At 38.7% G+C, this 19,903-nt stretch overlaps 1 protein-coding gene across 1 annotated transcript in view; it reads left to right on the top strand.

Annotated features, from left to right (window-relative positions):
• The window catches only part of agbl4 (AGBL carboxypeptidase 4), a gene marked incomplete at both ends in the record, with an annotated part of 342,597 nt that overhangs the window by 226,576 nt on the left and 96,118 nt on the right, over positions 1-19,903 (top strand). Inside the window, one exon of the mRNA XM_079245646.1 lies at positions 5,463-5,502. Coding sequence (XP_079101772.1) covers positions 5,463-5,502 — 40 coding nt within the window. The remainder of the gene's footprint in view (positions 1-5,462; positions 5,503-19,903) is intronic.

The following is a 19,903-nucleotide window of genomic DNA, read 5'->3' on the forward strand; positions in this document are numbered from 1 at the left end:
GCCATAGGCCACTTCGGCCAGGGTATAGTATACAGGGACATTTATCTTCTGGGTGGCTTGCTAGCTGGTTCATGTTATTGGCTTTAATTTGACAGTTTGACTTTTTGAGAAGACATTAGTGGACAACTCTGGTCATGGTGGATAGAGTCTTGCAATCCTTGATCAAAAAGAATATGACCTGAAAGAAAGGTGGCAGAGACGGTCCTCACTGTCAGATAAGCTGCTCTTTAATTGGTTTACATCAATTTTTAATGATCAAGAATAACCTGAATATTAATTTTAACTGCTAAGCACAAAGGTGGTTGTCAGAGTATGAATTTAATCTCCAAAGCTTGTGATAATAGTATACCTGTGTTTGCCAGAATGTTTAGAAATGTCAGCCTGCATTACGTGTATATGCCAGTTGTTGTGCATGTTATCAGATTACTGCAGTCCAGGGTGCTGGAGGTAATGCGGTAATAGCTGCAGCAGAAGGACTGTGTGCAATGCGCAGGTGGCTGTCCTCTCCTTCCGCTCAGGAGGAAGCTGCTCTCTGCTCTCAGAGAGAATAAATTTTTTATTTAGTTTGTTGTATTTTTAACCAAGAGCTCCTGGTCACGCAACAAAGCTCTGCTCTTCATCGCCTGCGTGCCCATCCTCTCTCTCATCTTAGTGCCATAGCACACATTACCTGACACTGTCGGGCAAGTGGTGCCATGATCACATTTCTGCTGGCAAAAAGCCATTTTTCCACTACATTTTACTGTTACAGGAAGCCTTACATCTTGAACGTCTCTGACATTATGATGTACTTGATTCTAGGAAGCCAGAAAGTTACGCCCAACACATAACCTACAAAGCTCATCCCATTAGCTCATTCTTACCTCACCAACCCTCTTTGTTACCAAGGGACGATGACTAAGATGCCATTAGATACACAGAGAGACAGCAACAGCACCAAGTTCTCATTTTACCTCTAAAGTGCAACAGATCAGTCCAGGCAGTGCATGTGTGTGTGTCAGAGTGTGCAGGCCGGTGGGATTTTTAACTCTCAGAGCAAATGCAGAAGTGAAAATAGTGACTCAGGCCAGATGAGGTACACAGAGCAGATATGCGATGAAAGGAAGATGGAGGGTTAGTCATGCTGTTGACAAAGATGCACTCACTCACGACCCCATCAACCATCGACCCCTGATATGACCCTTTGATAGGGTGATGATTTCCGTGTGTGTTTGTGTGTGTGTGTGTGTGTGTGTGTGTGTGTGTGGAGTAGATCTACAGTAGCACTTTAACAGCAACAGGTAAATGATAGCAAGTTAGTATGCTAAAACCTCACATGTACATACACCGACACATACATACGCACAAGTACATGCACACTAATCAACCATCTGTAATAATTTAAATTGTTAATCTAAATTAATACAGAAGAGTAAAACATACACTTTATGTTATTATAAGTTAGTGTCATCTCGTGCCTGAAATTCATGTGTTCCTTCTTCAAGCGAAGCAACATCTAAAAACCCTGTGATGCAGTGTTCCTTGCTCCTTGCTCAGAAACTAAACCTGTGGTGTTCTGAATTATTTTAGAGCAAAAACTGGACTAAGTGGAGAGAATTGTCAGACGATGTCATGAAAAAGCAGATAATCTGTTCAATGGTTGTTGTTGTGTATCAGTTTTTAATGGGAAAATTATCATTTTTTAAGTTTCTGGAAAAAAAAAAATTCCATTAGTTTCATTCAAATTCTCAACTGAATCATACCAGTCTTAAAAGAAAAGTGAGAATGTCGTCAGATGATGTCTGTGTCTGAGCAATTCAGCCATCTTGACTTTGCATTAATTTGAAATGAGCTACAGGATGATGGGAATATTCCTCCCTTCTTCCTCCACCAATATACTGGCACCTATGTTATTCCCCTCGTTTCCCATATGTGTGTGTGTGTGTGTGTGTGTGTGTGTGTGTGTGTGTGTGTGTGTGTGTGTGTGTGTGTGTGTGTGTGTGTGTGTGTGTGAGAGTGTGTGTGTGTGTGTGTATGATAAGAATCAGCAAATAAGAAGTAAATTCTGTAGGAAACGTTGGTAAATGAGTTTTGGGGAAATTTTGCAAGAATATTTAATTTAGTCATACAGCAGGGATTTGTATTTTTTCTCACTGCTGTCACTTCATTTGACATCCTCCTCTTCCTCATCTGCCCACCCAGATTACGGTGGCACAGTGTTAACTCCCATGCTGATTGGCTGTGTTAATGACCATATTTGTACTGATTAGAGTCTTATAGATTTCTTTAGGGGGGGTCAGTTGTCAGACTCATATTAAAAGACAATCCATAATATAAAAAATGTAATCCCTGTAATATTCAAGAGAAACTAATGGAAACTAATAAGCAGAGAATCAGATAAAGACGTTGAAAAAGAAACTGGGTGGTTTGTCTTTTAGTCAGAATATCAATTTTTCATTGGTTTAAAGTCTCTGCAAAATTGCATCTTTGTAGTTATGGAGGCAAAGATCGAACTTTATCAAGACTTACAATCACAAAACACCCAAGAATAGAAGCACCGATCCAGGCTTTCGAGTCATGTTTCATGTCTAGAAAAATAAAGTGACTTATGCTCTCATATAACACAGAAGCTCTTTCAGTAAAAGCGCGACTTCACCCTCGTGGTCTGTATCAGTGTCTGCAGAGCAACTGGCCGCAGAGTCCGCTATAGTTGGCAAGACTGCAACGACAGCTGGAGGTGGCGTCACCCATGAATCCCGTCTGCTTTCTTGTTTTCTGACCTAATGACACTTTAACTGGCAGATCCAGGCCATAGTCACATCTGTCGATTTTAAGCAGATTGATTTTTACAAATAATTATTTTACCTTCTTGGATTTTTGTTCAATTTAAAGTCAACAATTACAGGTCAGGCCAATTAGTTAGGCAGCTCCGCATTAAAAGCACTTTTGTTATGTTCACTTCCAACTAGTATTTGCTTGAATCTGTTGCAGGGTGTGTTGAAGGGGGGCAGTGGAGCTGGGCTGCCTTCACCCAGGGACTGATCCCTCAGCTCTTAGCTATGTTTGATAAAGATTAATTCAATCCTATTTTCTGCCCTGAAATGCTTTTACTAATGTAATTCTGTCTGAGTAAGAGCCCCCTCTCTTTCTTCTCATGTGCGTTGTCCTCCTACAGAAAACTAAGCACCTTATCCATGTTGAGTACTAACAAAAGCAGCAGGAAAGGAAGTGGTTTTAATATGTTGTAATTCTCTACCACAAATTTATTATCAGTGTTTAAGCAGTGGCAGAACGAACAGCGTTCACACTTTTTACCAGCTTCTCAAGAACTGGCTGAGTGTTGAGAATATTTATGTGGGGATGTGAAAAAGTGATACGATGAGTTTGAGGATGATTTTGATTTATCAGATCTTTAAATCCAACCCTGATGTGCATCCTCTGTTATGCCCTACGTATACTGGGGTGCAATCTTAAACATGAAAAATCCTCCTCAAATGAGACGTTAGTGGTTAGTTTACTACAGTTTCAGCTGCAGAGCCACAGCTAGTGGAGGGAACTACACTGCCCAAGTGACCATTTAATAATCAAATCAACCTGCCTGCAAGTGCAGACTCCCATTCAATTAAAGATAGTGTTGTTTTATAGGGAGATGTACTGTTATTCATGTAGTCATATCTAAGCTAGGAGTTCTGCTTTAACACATTCAGCTTTTTTTCCAGACTTGATGCTACCGAGCTGGTCTGAGAACTGTCAGTCAGCATCCTCAGCGTCTTCTAGCACTCCTCATTTCCTTACGATTTCAGAACCTTGTTTCACATACTTGGTGATTTATGTTTGCCTCGGTGAGTCATGTATTTTTTGTGATATTACAAACTCACAACACAAATGTTCCACTGCTTCACTCTGTCTTTAACTGAAGAAAAAAAAAGAGAATCAAAGCCCAATGATGATAATTGATGAATAATTATACAGAACCAAATCAAATACACTGGAGATGTACTTAGTTACTGCTGTAGAGACCAAGGAGGCTTTGCTTGAAACATTAAAGTGCTTTTCTGCAATAAACAAACAAGCATTAACCTCTGTTTTCGTGGTGTAGTAATGATTTCTGCTCCAGCTCCGTATCTGTGGAGTCGTAGCTGTGGAGAGCCATTACTCTCTGCAGGTGGTTGTAACCATGCTGTCTGTGTGTGACTGTGCGTAGAAGGTGGATAAGTTGAAAGCAACGTGCATGTAAATCTGTGTGAGCAGGAGCAGAGCATGAACTCAGTTGGTCTTCATCTCATGCTGTTACAGTGACCTCTGCTGCATATGTGGTGACCCGTCTCAGCAACCTCACTTGCCCCAAACCAACAATTACTCTCATTTCTTATAGAAAGGTGGTTGTGTCTAGAATGATATGATTCCAGCATTCAGTGAAACTTTCCCCTCTCGTTTTTGACAACTTATGTCTGCTTGAGTAGTAGCATCTGTGATGTACTGAAGGCTATTTTAGCCAATCAGAGAGTTCCACTTCAAATAGAGCTGCATGAGAGGAGCGAATGCTCCAAGTATGTTGAGAGTCTCTTTGCTTATCCTTAACAGCAACTGGTCAGTATGGTCTTTGAATTTAATCATGTCTGGTCCTAAAAGCTGGTGTCGAGTGTGACCCAACTATAATGTGTCTCGCACACACTGACCTTTCATCCTTTCTTGGGATGTGAGGATCCTCTTTCCTCTGAGACTGGTGAATGAGGGGGGTTGTGGTGTTGATTACTGCAGTGCTTGACAGTCAACTGTTTGTCTATCTCAGATTTTTGCATACATGTGTATGGGAAAGCAGCAAGTTGAGGGAAGGGAAAAACCTTGATCTCTATAAAGACTTCTTCTAAGCTACTGGAAATGTCAAGCATAAAATGGCACTCTGCATGGAAACACAAGGTCAAAGGTCATATGACCTTGCATAGAAGATTAGTGTCACATTTGTGTACTTTCAAATATATATATATATATATATATATATATATATATATATATATATACATATATATATATATATATATACATATATATATATATATATATATATATATATATATATATATATATATATATATATATATATATATATATATATATATATATATATGTAGGTTATTCTGCATCTTTATTCTGCAGTTTTTTTTATCGTACCTCAACTATCGTACCTTATCATCTATCAGTTTATGAATACAAAAATGCATCTAATTCAAATGTCATTGAAAGTTACAGTTAGTACAGAATCATGTGCAGTCCATCATATAATAGCAAAAATATAGTAAGTCTGTATTTGTGATCAAACTGCTGCTAAAAGTGAATTACTAGTTTTACCAAGGAAAATAAATCTATTTCAAACATAAGGAATAGATCAATATATTTTCTGCAAGACTTAAATATGAAAATTGATGAAGTTATTGATTACTATTTTGTGACATTTATCTTTCCTTTATCTTTTTTTCTTCCAGCAACAAAGGCGTCTAGACCTGTTAACCATCACCAACTCTGGTAAGTCCCTGGGAGGTTATTCTCTAATTTCACTGTCAAAAACAATCGACCCAGTGCAGTCCACTTCAGTTTAGAAAAACAAACACTGTGTGATGCTCCCATAGAAAGCACAGTGTCAATATGCTTTTAGTCTCTTTTACAATTTGATTTATTATTTGATTTTACTGAAATGTTCCAATAAGACAGTGAAACCATCACGCTGATATGTTAAAAGACGAGTGTGCAATTTTCTCAGTGATGCTTGCACATATTTGCACAGTTGGGCTGGAGAAAAGCACACAACAAGGGAAAAAAAGCCCAACAACACAACATTAAACAGAGTCATTGTGTCTATAACTAAAACAAAACCAAAAACACAGAAACATTCTGGGGAGACGTCATTTAAGCTTGTTTTGGTAGCTTGTGGAGTTACTTTTAGCAGCAGTAAACTGAAGTAATTCTTTTTCTGACATTATCAGACTTTCAAGTTATTTGTAGGATTTTCAGCCTTCTCTTCTATAGAGCTTTGTTGCAATGGAAGTTTGCAGGCATCTATAGTGCACAAGATAAAATTAACAATAAAACAGCATAATTTTCCTGTTTTACAGCCTCTAGCTGTCAAACATATGGCTTCAAGTTTGTCTCTAGAATGCTTTGGTGTGCAGAGGAGTTCATGGTTGACCCAATGACTTCAGTGTTACTGGGTTCTGTGGGTGCAAAAAAAAAACCAAATGACCACCTCTGCACTTCCATGCTTGACAGTTAGTATCAGGTAGGGTGATATGCTTTTTTTAAAAATTATTTTTGCTGTCTATTAAGACCAACATTGTGTACTCTGCGATTTGTTTGAGGTGGTTTTAAATGGAGATTTGCAAACCAAAACTAAATTGTGATGTTCTTTTTTAAGAGAGAGGGAGGGATTTGTCCTGGCAAGACTTCTAAACATCCACAAGTCTTTTTCTAATTGTATTTTCATGAACTTTACTTTTTAAGGCACTAACTGAGTCGTATAGAGGCTGAGATGTAGCAGTTGAGGGGTTTTGTAGATTCCCTGTAGGAAATGGCCTTATAACGCTTTGATTGGAAGCTTTTCTGATTATCATTGCTGGTGTCTATCCCCACTGACATTGTGTTAACGCATACCTCAATGCTCCAGACCAGGAAACTACAAAGAATGAAAGTAAACCTGTGCACATTTGATGATAATCAATTAAACTTATATATTATGCCATAAAACTTATTTCAGCACTCTCTGAGCTATACTGAAAGTATGCAGATTCACTCAGTTCAAAATCACAGTTCACAACATTAGGTTTTCAGTATGAGGTTCACTTAAGATGCTCCATCTATATATGAGTGTATATAAAACCAGTAAAGCTGATGATAGAACTGTAATTATTGGCAGCATTGTAGTTACTTGGTACACTTTCCTAAGAAACACCTGATGCATTTACAACTTAACTTTCGTAAGTTTTGTTGACTTGGCACTTGTGCTTTAAGTGTCCAGAAAAGAAAGCTCGACACAGATGTTTGCTTTCTGACATGGAAACATCTTGATATTTGGAATTCAATAATTAGAGCTCTCGTTAAAGACTGAGGATGACGTTGAAGAGTTTCATGATTTTATGTGGGTTTTTCTGTGGTTATTCGTTTTTAGCTGATATCTTCCTTTCAGTGTATGGGGCTATATACTATGGTGAGTACATTTTGTGCAGGGTACTTTGAATTGCATCCAATTTGCATCTCAAAGTCACATGATGTAGTCAGGCATGCATATGGTGCTTCAAGTTTGACTGACTGTGGAAACATGTCACAAAGTAGCTGCACTGTTGGAACTCTATGGCAGGCTCTTAGAGAGGCAGCTGTGTGAGCAAGGGATCCACTGAGATGGTGAGAAAGGAAAAATAGAGAGAAACAGATGGTGACGGAGAGGAGGATACAGAGACCCATATGTCTAAAGTATCTGGATGATCTAATATGCTTTGATTAGAATAATGCCTATGTGAGGCTCACGAAGGCCCTGTTAATTTAGCAGATTTACATTGCAGCTGTTCCTCAGGTCCTGGGCAGAAGTAAGACTCTCCTGTGGTCTTTAGTGTTTAGAGGGCAAGCTCAACAGAAAGGGCAAAGAAGACGGAGAAGGTGAACGAAGGATTTCATAGCAACGTCTTCTCATCTGATAATAATACTACTGGAGAGGTTTGTTGTTGTGTTCACATGGTTGCTTAAGATAAGTCTAGTGGCTTTATTTCAACAAGGGCACTACGAGGCCACAAAGGCCGTAGAGTTTCATCATTGCTTCACTAAGAGTTAGTAAAGCCTGCATGGGTTATTTGTTTCTTGAGAACATATTGAGACTAGTATATGCACACTCTGAGTTGGCATCAGGATAATTAACTACCAGAGGAGCTAATGCTCACTGCAAAACCTTCTTTTACTCCGATGTTGATAAAATATGTTAATTTTCCAATTAAAGTTGCTTTTTATAAGATAATGAATTCCATCTGTTAACACCTATGATTGAATATACAAAACATATTTGCACTGTGTAGCTGAGATATGTCACTGCCATGTTAGCAATAAAATAAAAACCAAGCAAATCACACAATGTATTCTAAACCTGTACAAAATTAGCTGTCTTGTTGTGATTGGCCCAGATAGTATCAGAAGATTGATCCAATTATTATCTACAGTTCTGACATACATCTTATCTGGTAAAACTCTGCCCCCATCTGGTGAAAATTTTTGAATCCCAGATTTACTAATCCACCTTTAACATCAGTCCACATCTGCTTGTGCACATTGTCAAATTTACTACCTGCACTGGTCCATGATGACCAACAGTCCACCAATGTGGTCATCTGCTTGTAAAACAAAAATTTGTAATTGTACAGGCAATGCATCTTGCAATACCCTGATTAGAAATGTAATAAATCCATGATCGAGTTATTGTCTTCTTCATTTATGTTTGACAATAATTGGCAAACCTTGGTATGATATTCTTTCTAACAAATCCCACAATTTCAAGCTTTTAAAAAGCTCACCAGGCATAGTGAATCTTGACACCTGCAGGGTTCAGTTTTCATTGTCAGAGTCCTGACAGAAGACAGAAATAGCTTTTAAATATTTCTCTGTGAAAGGATTGTTCCTTTGAGGAGTGTTGAGCTCAGTGTGTGTGTCTGTGTGTGTGTGTGTGTGTGTGTGTAAATTATTGCAGGTCATTGTTCAGGCTGTTGTTATGTGTGGCCTTGAAGAGAGGTCTATTATATCCTTAACTTGGCAGACATATTTTATCCTGCCCTGCTGCTTATTACTATTCATGGTAGGGGAGCAACATGCACACACAGACAGTGAACATGGTGAAGGTTATTATGGTGGCTATGTGAGAAGCAAGTGATGCTTTTAGATAAGTGCCTCTGACAGGGAAACACAGGCAGGACAACCTCTTCTTCTACATGCAAATTAAAGCAGTGTCCACTCCTTTGCTCCCTTTATTCTTGTTATCCATTCACCTATCTTCTTCTTTACTCATGAAGCTCAACAGCACATGTTATCTGCTTTTATTTATTAGCAATATTATCACATTTCAGCCATGTTATTTTGCCTATTCATGATGTATTGTCATTTCTCATTGCCTTCAGGAGGAAACACAGAGCGTGAAAAAACTAACAGGCTCAAGTGGCTTTATAATGTATTGTGTCTTAGAGGAACAAGATTTGATGAAGCTACTGCTCCTGCTGTTTTGTTGGCCTCTATTTCTAATGGCGCTCATTAGCAACACTAAAGACTGATTCACCCTTTAACATGCATTCACACACAATGCATAAACATAATAAAGAACTAAAGTGAAATTTTAACTTCCCTGATTTGTTCTAAAAGTTAAGAAATGTCTTTTTTTTTTTTTTTTTTTTTAAATAAACCTATTAGGAAAATAGTGCTTGGCCTTTGGGGTTACTTTTTGGAAGGCAGGGAATGCCTGTTGCATCTGAAAGGTATCATAAGAGACTATCAGCTTCTGTCTGAGTGAACAGGACCTGGCCCTGTTGACCATTTTTAAACCTAAAATGGGCATGTGCTTTTGTGATTGGGTGAGATAACATGCAAACTAATTCCTATTTTTCAAGCTGCAATATTTTACAACAGTCCAACTGCTTGCTGGGCCAGTGTCGGTTTAGTGAAAAGGTAATAAGTTGACTTCTGTGGCTACAATTTTATCTGCTTTTGACAGGTTTTTTATTCTTTTATTACATTTTTTTTCTTTATAAATTCTGTTGTCATTAGTCACTTCACTAGTAAGAACAACAGCAAAACTATGTGGATTTACTGGTTTAATTAAAATGCCCATCTGGCATGTCTCAGCGTGGGAGTTCCCTTTTAGGTTGTCAAGTAACCCATGTCAGTTTAGGTCCCACCATCCTCCTGACGGTACCTGAAAAAGAGAAACAGATAAATGATATGATGAGGGAGAATAAAGAGCTGACAAATGGGTAAGGGTTGAGGGATGAAGAGGAAGATGGAGGATGAATGGGTGACAGGGTGGGGTGGTGAGATAGGATGGATGAATGCATAAATGAATGCAGGAAACAGACTTGAAATATGGATGGATTGATACATGGGTTACAGAGGAAAAGATGGATGGTTAGAGAGGAGAAAGGAAGGGGGGAGAAATGGATGAGGGAGGATGAATGAGAACAAGGTTAGGGAGGTTGGAGTCAAAAGAAAGAGACTAGATTTACTGAGTGGATAAACTATATATAAAACCCACCAGGTGATCAGAGGTGTGGTTGGGGCGTAGCCTTACTCCTGAGCCTGACTTTACAGGTTAACAGTAATATCATCTTTAGAAATAATTGTTTGTGGATACCTTCTAGTAATGTGTGATGCTTTATGATTTGGTACCAAAGGGCTAGTGTTTATATCAATACCAATGTACTGTGTTATGTCCATGTCCATCATAACATTAGCTAGCTTACAGTTGTTAATCTCACCGTGGTAACACAACTGCTGTAACCTCTGAAGCTTCTGATGGCACCTCTTTTAGCCTATAAATAGCCCCCTATGCCATTTGCAACATCACAATCATGGCTGATCCATGTAGGAAGTTCTTTCCCTGACAAATGATGCTTAAGTTAATATCAGCAGCTTAATTATAATTGATGCATCAAATAGATAACGAGAAGCTGGAGACAACTATATATGGGTCAGTGGATGGGCTCTTTAACCCACAGATATAGACCTCTGGGTAACAGAAGACACTTGTTTCTCAGATAATGCGAAGCTGGTGTGTAATTCGCGGACATTTTGATTCTTGTGTTTCATTCCTGTTTTGCCTGGAAGAACATGGTTAACATGGCTACTTCAAAGATTAAGCACACCACCAAGGAAGTCACTGAGGTATGTTTTATTGAATCTGAGGCTGCTGGCCTGTTGTTTGAAGAGGGAGGCAACATTGGTCTCAACAAGTAGGTGTTACTTATTTACTTGTTGACTTTTTTGGTCACAATGTGTTTGTTTGTTTGTTGTTTTTCTTTTCATAAATGACATTTTACTTTTTTTGGTGGAAACTTGAGGCACAAGCACTGTCACATTAAGGCTGATCAAATGTAGCACATGCAAATGTTGTGCTGTGCTTTAAATCAGTCTGAGACCGCTACGATGGTCTGTTTCTAATAATTTGTAAGGTGGAACCTGCAAATTTTCAAATTAGTTTAATTGTACATTCATATAAAAGGAATCTATTTAAAAGTGCATCATTAGGTCTCTTTTTATTGCATGCACAAATCTTTGCTGACAGACATGTTTGTGCTTCAGGTACTTTTTGTCAGTAATGCTGACCTGGCTCTGGAAGTGAGACAATACAGCACCAAGTGTAACCTTTGATTAGAGCCAAAGATCACAACTGTATGTTAATGGTTTTTAAAATGACAGCCTCTGAAGTATGGGACCATGGTTACCAAAGGTCTCCAAATGGCACACTTTTGGCAGCCCTGCTCCCATATTTGTTTGAGCTTCTGTAAAAATCTCATTTTCTGTGATATTACAAGCATAGTTGACATGTGACTTTCTCCAGGAGGCCATGCAAAAGCTACAGTCTTTTATAAGCCTTTTTTTTTTTTTCAAAATAAGCCAGTTTTCTTTGCACTATATTCAAACTCCTGTGACTCAGTGCAAGTAGTGACTGATTGTATCGGTGATAAATTCAGTGTTATCTTACAGAAGTCTACTCAACCATGCCTGTACTCCAAATGCTGCAGGAACAGCTTTTCTTTGGGTGTTCCTGAAAGATTGCCCCAATGCCAAAGGGTTAATAAGACTGTCAAAAATGAATGTGTTAATGTAAAGAGATTAATCTGTGGACTTAATGGGTTGATTTTTTTTTTACATATTAACACAAAAAGTTATTATTCATGCCCGGTTTTGTGCTTAAACTTGTTCATCGAACCCATTCTTTTTTCTGTGACCTCTGAACAGGATGAAACATATCTGCAAATTAAGAACTTGAGTGTGAACTTCTTCATATTATATGAAGTCCTACAATAGTCCCTATCTACATTTACCCCAGGGCTACACTTACTTTTTACTAAGATACCAATGATGCACTAACCCTAACCCAAACAACAAGCCAGTAATGCTCTCCTGCAGCACCAGCACAGCAGGACTGTGCTGGTGGACAAACAGCTGATGGACAAACAGCAAGTCCATGTGAAGAGAGAGGTGCTGCAGACACAACATGCATATAAGATGCTTTGTCTGCTAATAATTATTTATGGGATTATTATGCACTGACTGAAGATAAAATCTTAACATTTCTGTGCAAATTATGTTGGTCTGCACTTAAAAAACAAGTCAGACATCAGCTTCATCATCTGCTAATCTGAAAAGACATGCATTATCACATGTACACATTTTCTTGCTTTAAATTTACAGATGAGGTCAGTTGAAAATAGCTAATAACTGATGTGATCACAAGACACAACACCTTAATTCTCCAGTCCAAACCAGTCCAGTCTTTCTAACCTAGAAGGAAAACAACTTTAAACTAATTAAAGCTTTAAATGCTAAACTATGAATGTAAACTGTGTATTTTAATCTGTGAGAACTGAACTTTGAACTTGTGAACAAGTTTGCCAGAAGCATAAACTTGGATGACACAACTCATGCCATATTAAAAATTCAAATTTGGCTTTTTTCAGTGAGAGAAGCTGATTTTGTCACAGCAGTTGGCCCAATTTACCAAAAACCATTTTATATCATATGTATGGTTTTGGATATTTTTAAGCATATCATTTGGAATTTTTATCATCAGGTGTTTTTTGATAGTTTTTTCTGGTACTGTTTTAAATATCCAAATTTGACATTATCTTGGCTAAATAAGATAATTTTTGGCATGTTGGTGCCTCGTCGAAGCAGTGAGCCAAATATGCCAAAAAGCACTTGCTCCCACTTATTTGTGTAGATTGTGTAAGTTTTTAATTCTTACATTTAGAGGATAGCTGCAGAAGGATCCCATTGTTATATCACAAAGTTAGCCACTCGGTTGTTGCATCTGACAGTCTGGTCCACACTGCTTACCAGTTAGTGGTGTATTCTGCTGACCAATGTCTGTTTGCTTATGCATTCATCTGCATGGCTGGGTCACATGATGGTAAAAAAACAATACACAGGAGTGAAGAGGCGCTGTGATGAAGAGGCACTTTTGACACAGAAATGTTTCTTCTCTGATGGAATGCAGCTGCACGTACTTCATAGAAAAAAACTGAAACCAAAGTGTTGATATTACACTAATAGATTGATATTGATACTGATATTAGAATCAATACTGTAGATATTTGGATTGATCCACACCACCGATACCTCTCTATTTTTTTTAACAATACAGACGTAAACCATATGACCTTGTTTAATTTTTCCCCAAAAACAGTAAGTTTTTTTTTTTTTTTTATAAAGGAATATGTGAAGATATGATGGGTTTATTACATATTTTTTTACTTCACATGTAGCGTACATTTGATATATACAAACATTGAGGTAAAAAAACAAAAAAAAAAGAAAACAACCTTTCCCCCCCCCCCACACCCTTCCTCATTTCACACACACTTGCACACACTCCCACACACAGACCCACTCAAACCTCACTCGGCCTTCTTTAATTGGACACTTGAGCAGCGCACGACTGCATCTGGCTCCTGTTGAACACAGCCTGACATTTCAGACTGCTGACCTTTCCAGCCCCGCCACAACTAAATAATGATTAGTCCTGGCAACTGTTCCACCACAGCACCACGCATGTACACATAACACACACTCAGAGGTACAAACTGCACAAAACAGAATAACAAAAGCACCTGCGCTGAAGCTTTTGTCTTTTCACAGTGAGAAAATGGGGTTGCAGACATTGATTTGAGAGGCCATTGTCATTCTTTTGGTTTATCGATTAGATTGTCCTTTTCCATATCTGCAGTCAGCACCCAATAATGTGTTGTTCCAAATTAACTCTGCTTGCCTCTGTTTAGTTTCTCCTTTCCCCTTTATGCACGCTCAGCATACAGTGGAAAAAAGGTCAATCATATTCATGAGATCTGTGCAGATTTGAGAGGATGGTTGTGTCTTGAGTGCGTGTGTGCTACCGTACCCACACTTTTTTAGGTCTGTGCACAGAAGCGTGCAGCGCGTGTGTCTAAAGCTATGAAGCAGCGTGGAGATAATAGGCAGTTCTCAGATCTCTCCTCTGACTTTCTTCTTTTTCACTCTATCACTCCCCTCTTTGTGTCTCCATTTCCCTTCTGCCTCTGTCAGAGTGGAATAGAAATGTTCTTCATTAAAGTCCGTCTTTTTACAGATATTTTCCGTGTTTCCTGCTTTTCTTTCTCCAGACAAACCCACTGAACATATATCTGTGGTCAGAGGTCACATTTTGCCGTCAGTCTCTGGGTTAAAGATGCACAGATACGTCTTTCTGTCTGGGCCAGTAAGAGCACTTACATTTTCTCACCTTCCAATACAGATATGAGAAATTATTAATAACATCTTAGTTCTAACAATAAGAACCCACTTCAGCTGGATAAGAGACTGTAGCATGCAGTACATGCTGTTCCAGCAGAACTGCATGTCTAGCTCAGGTCTTTTTCATGGTCCGTTTGAACTGCAGCAGCTTGTCTCCCACCAGCTAAAGCCAAATGTTTGAAATGTCCAACTATTTTATATCTGATTTCCAATGCATCAACAGTACTTCTCTGGGCTGAAAGACCCTTGTTAATAAAGGGGTGGGAACAACACACAACAGCTGAAGAAGTCTGGCATCACTCACCGTGATCATATGCTGGTGTTGTTCAAGAGCACAATGTGAGCAGAACTTTTCATTCATTTGCACGTCTGCTGCACAGCGGACATTCATGGGCAACTCAAATCCGTAAGATCCTCTTCAAACCCCACTGTGCAGTTAAAATAACAATTGAATATCTGACTCAGACTGCTGGATTCTCTGGTTGGTCTCTTTTGTTATACCTAGTTATGGCTTGGAAGTTCATACTTAATCTATAGGAGAAAAGAGAAAAGCTTCACTGTTTACGCCTGACACCAACTGATCATCAAGAACAATGTGCTTAAAGAAAACTTGTTGTTCTCATAGACCGTCAGCAACCAGTGGACTTTCCCTTCACAATCACTTCACTGGTGTTTGCTGCAAACATGGCTTTTTTTTGTTTGCAGCTTTTAGTTCTGATAAACTTCTTGTTCCAGATGTTTTTATCAACCAGTCTTCACTGGATCAATTATTGTTGATTGTTGATTCTTCTGAAAAGTCTCCTTCAGCTTTAAGTTTTTATAATCAGTTATTTCTAAATATTCCAACTTGCTGCTCTTCCTCTCCCATTGTCCTCAACAGATCAGGGATTAACAGCGGCTTGCTCTAAAGTGGCACCAGGTGCGTTGTGTTGAAGTAGTTTAACAAATGAGTAGGAGTAAGTTAGCACTGACCTGACAGCTGCCCAGGTTCAAACCACCTGGGAAGTCCTTCCTGGAAAACATCCTGATGTATTCTGGAGTTATGATAAAAACTGATGTAAAAACAGCATCGACAGCAGCCTGCTAAAAAAAAAAAAAAGGACCATTGTTAACTTTAACTGCCCCTAAACCTGGTCTGGTGCTCCCAGGATGGGAAGGTGGTGGGTCAGAGCTTTCATTCCTTCTTCTGCCATAATTGTGATCTCATAAGTCACAAAAAAATTGCTGCAAAGCAAATTAGCAAAAGCAAATGATCAGACTATAATCTGAGAGTCAGGTCAGTGTTGATACTTCCTTAATCTCAATCTTTGTTGTATTTATGTTTTCATATATTTTACAAGTGAAAGCTGATGTACATTATGAAATGTAACTGGTGGCTGGGATCAAAATGGTTGTTTCCGTGGAATATAAACAGGTCTGGGCATGAGGTATTTCAGGACAAAGTCAGAATTGCAGTGTATAATTTGTAAAGCTGTGAGCATGATAGAATGTGGTGATATAAAACATCTGAGCACAGACTATAGCTAATTGCATACTCCTTATCCCATCCACCACAATAATGTACTTGTGTAGAATCAGCACTTGCTCTAAATCACCTTTTGCATAATACATGTCAGAAAACACAGAGTTTGTTATGAGTTACTTTGAATTTAATTATTTGTGAGGTCAGCAGAGTTTTCTTTTTAATTTGCACAATATACCAGCCTGGTCTCTCTGTTATTTAATAGTATCCATCTCAGATAAGAGTCGCTGAATAGCCAGCCAAAAAAAATACAGTAATACATCTTGCATTTGTGTCTCTGTTGTTGTGACGCCATTGTGTTAAATAGCATATCTTTTCCATGGTTCTTGCAACTGGCACTGCTGAGGTCTATCATTGTGCTTGTAGGTGTATTGTCTCCCACCCTCTGAATCCAGGGAAACTCTTGCTTTATGGAGTACACACTCATTGAATGGATGCGGTTTTAACTTTACTTTTGTGTCAGAACAATAATTTTTCTTTTTTCATGCTTGCAGATAAATGGAAGACAACACTTTTGGGTGTATCATTTTCTTCTTTGTTCTGTAGAATTTCGTTGGTTGATCTTTATCCACCAGAGCAATTTCCCTTTTGAGTTAGACTGAAACATAAGAAATGTACATTTATCATTATGCTCTCGTTTGGCTCTCATTTACTGTCATCTTTCCACAAGCACATGATTTAGGGTTAAGTAACAAAGATCTGTTCGAGTTCATTGCAATTTTGCTTACACACAAATCTTTAGGATCCTTTAGCTTTGCTCACTGCATTTGTCTAAAATGTTAATTTTGTCTCATTTTAGTGAGGAGAAAAGTATTTAATCCCCATTTTGCCCTAGATGGTAACACTGCAGCACTATTTAAAAGGCAATGCTTTGTTTAGTACTCATTTTAATACTTTAGAGCCTCTTGGATATTGTAACCCCAGCATCATGTGGTATTACGTTTTATTCCACACCGTGGAAGTCTCACTTGCAGACTGCAGGACAAGAAACAATATTTGTAACCTACTTCGGACAAAAGCTGAAAAGTCAAACATTATGGAATCTCATTGTTGCCAACCAAAGCTGATGTGCATGCCTAAACTGTTACGTCAGTGCAAGGTTGGCTGGATTTCAGAGTGTATAAAAGCACATGATTTTCCACTTCTACAAAGAGCAAAAACAGAACATTATTTATTTTAAGAAAATACTATCAGCCTTTTGTGTAAATGAGCAGCTGTGAAAACAACACTTCCTATTACTTGCCCTAATTATATCCTTTCTTGGTAAATTTGCATATTTTATCTCCCTCCTCCTCATTATGGGACACTGTGCTTCCATTTTGATGTGGTTAAAAAAAAAACACATAAAACAAAGAAAGAAAGAGATGAAGGATGGGTGGGAGGAAAGAGAGGGGCACGCTGGCCGCCTCATATTGAGTATTTTCCAGTTGATTTTGTTGAAGGCTTCTCAGCGGCGTAGCTAAATAAACAGCAGCATGCTAATGAATGGAGACTGAGTGTGATAATTTGGCAGACAAAGAATTGAGGACTGTGAGAGATAGGAGTCAGAGGGGAGGGGGAAGGAAGGGGGAGCCGGGGGCAGCACAATACTGAAAATATTTAGAAAAATGTTTGTCACCAAATAATTATTTAACACCTGTCTCGAGTCAATGCCTGATGCTTCTTTTTCGTCAAGCCTATATTTATAATGCATAAAGTAAATATTTACAGTGTTGGAAATATGGTAATTTCATGCACTGTACACACAGTCAGCCATGTGTTTCATGCTTTTCCATGCAAAACAGGGGGGAGTAAGGGGGACAGAAAGCGCTTAACTCAGAGGACACTAAAATGACAACATACTGTAGAGGCGCAGACTGTCTGTCCTCTTCCTAAAAGGACGATGTGAGTGAGGCAGTAAACAGTCTGTGAACAGGCTGTGGGCTCTGAGATTATTTCTTTGTCACCAGCAGAGCCACCAGTGTTGCTAAGCACTACTGTGGAGAAAATCCTCCTAGAGAGGACTGATTGGATTTTTGTTCCAGGGAGCCTTTTGTGTTAGTAGCATAGGGACTAGATAATAGAGGTTGATGCCACTCAGTCTGTGTGTTATGGCTGGTGGATTGAGTTTTTTGACGTGTATGTGTGTGTGTGTTTGTGTGTGAGAAGAAGGACAGTTTCTGTACTACATCACTATTGCGTCACCAATGCTGTGGTGCCATAAAGATGCTAAATATTAGATTTCCTGAGCATTCTACTGACATTAAACCTCTTCTGATATATACAACGGTATCATAAAGTTGAAAAAGACATTGCTAGGAAATTAGCACTGGTCAGGTCATCAACATATGTGGAGTCCTTCAGTGAGATGTGGGTGCAGAACATGTGGAAATGTTCATGTATCAATAGGATTATTTAATTTCATTTAGAGAAATTTCCCCCTCTTACCGCTCTGCTCCAACGTCTCTCCAGGTTCAGAACAGCTGCTTCTCTCTTTTTGAAAAATTCCCCACAGCACACACCAAAGTCTGTTCAATCAGGGAAATCTTCAGCTCATTATGGCCTCCTGCAGACTTGTGTAAGAGTGTGTGACTTTGTACTGACCTCTAATGGAGACCAAGCAATGATACAGATAGATTTCTGTACAGGCCAGTCACACAACTGAACAGACCTAAAGTTAGTGTCATTTAAAATACTGCAAAGAGGAAAAAAAAAAAAAAACAGCAGCTGTTCACTTATTAAGAATTTACAATGTTTTCATCCAGACTCTTCATCAACTGACAATAATATCTGACAGTAAACCAAGACTGGATCAGCCAGGGTCAACTTCAGTCTGGTCATGCAGCAGAGGTGATCACCTCCTCTGCTCTGACTGCAGCATGAAACTGGCCACAGCGACAAAGTTGTGTGTTCTTCTGGATGGGGCGGGGCTTATGAAGCCGCTGCTGCTGACAGAGAGTAGACCTCCCGTCCATTTATAGTTAAACACTGAAACTCTCCAGTATCACTAAAGAAATTGCAAGACTTGATGGTCACTTTTTCTTTTTCTTTAAATATACTCACTAGAAGGGTCTGAAAAATTGTCACACCTGAAGTTAGAAGTGCTGGGTTTGACACTCTTAAACTTCTACCTTGCAGAGTTTGTCCATAGAACAATGTTAATGAATGTGAACATATTGACAGCTGCAGCACAATACCAACACAAACAACCTGGGATAGTAAGTGTAACCACGTTACATGGTAACAGAAATGGCAAAGTTAAAAGAATGAATGTGAAATCCAGGGTAATGTAAGGGACAAGTGGTGAACAGCTACAATCCCACCCATTTTTGTTCCAAGGAGACATGAACTAATGTGAACGTCTATATCTCAGGTTATGAGAAGTAGGAAACAAATTGTGTTTACTGCCGTGACATTGGCTCACCTTCTATATCTGGAAGGCAGAGGAGGCCCGTGATAGATTTTATTACAGTCAAAGGAATTATAAGAGCAATTTATCCTGAATGTAGAAGATTGGTTATGTATTTATTGAAAAGCAAAGCATTACTTGGAAGATATTTGACTTGCACATCTTCAGTGGCAGGTAGTCATTGTGTAAAAACCAAATAACGGAGATGACTGCACACATGAATGGGTTTATAAATAAGTTTAAATTGGTTTACATACCTTTTCACACATAAACAGGCACATTTGCAGACTTTACACTGAGTTTGCCAGAGATGCAGAGCAGACTCAGCCTATAAGTATGGTCAGAATAGAATTAAAAAAGAGACAAAAAGAAAGACAAATGTAATGAAAGAGTAAAATATATTGTGAGAAAAATGGACTAGTAAGACTGCTGCTGGTTCTTGCTGTGCTTTTTGTAGACACTGCACCAGTGCTCTGTATTAAGCCCAAAACACACGTTAGCTTCCTTCA

The sequence above is a fragment of the Telmatherina bonti genome (assembly GCF_933228915.1).
Source record: "Telmatherina bonti genome assembly, chromosome: 8".
Classification (NCBI taxonomy): domain Eukaryota; kingdom Metazoa; phylum Chordata; class Actinopteri; order Atheriniformes; family Telmatherinidae; genus Telmatherina; species Telmatherina bonti.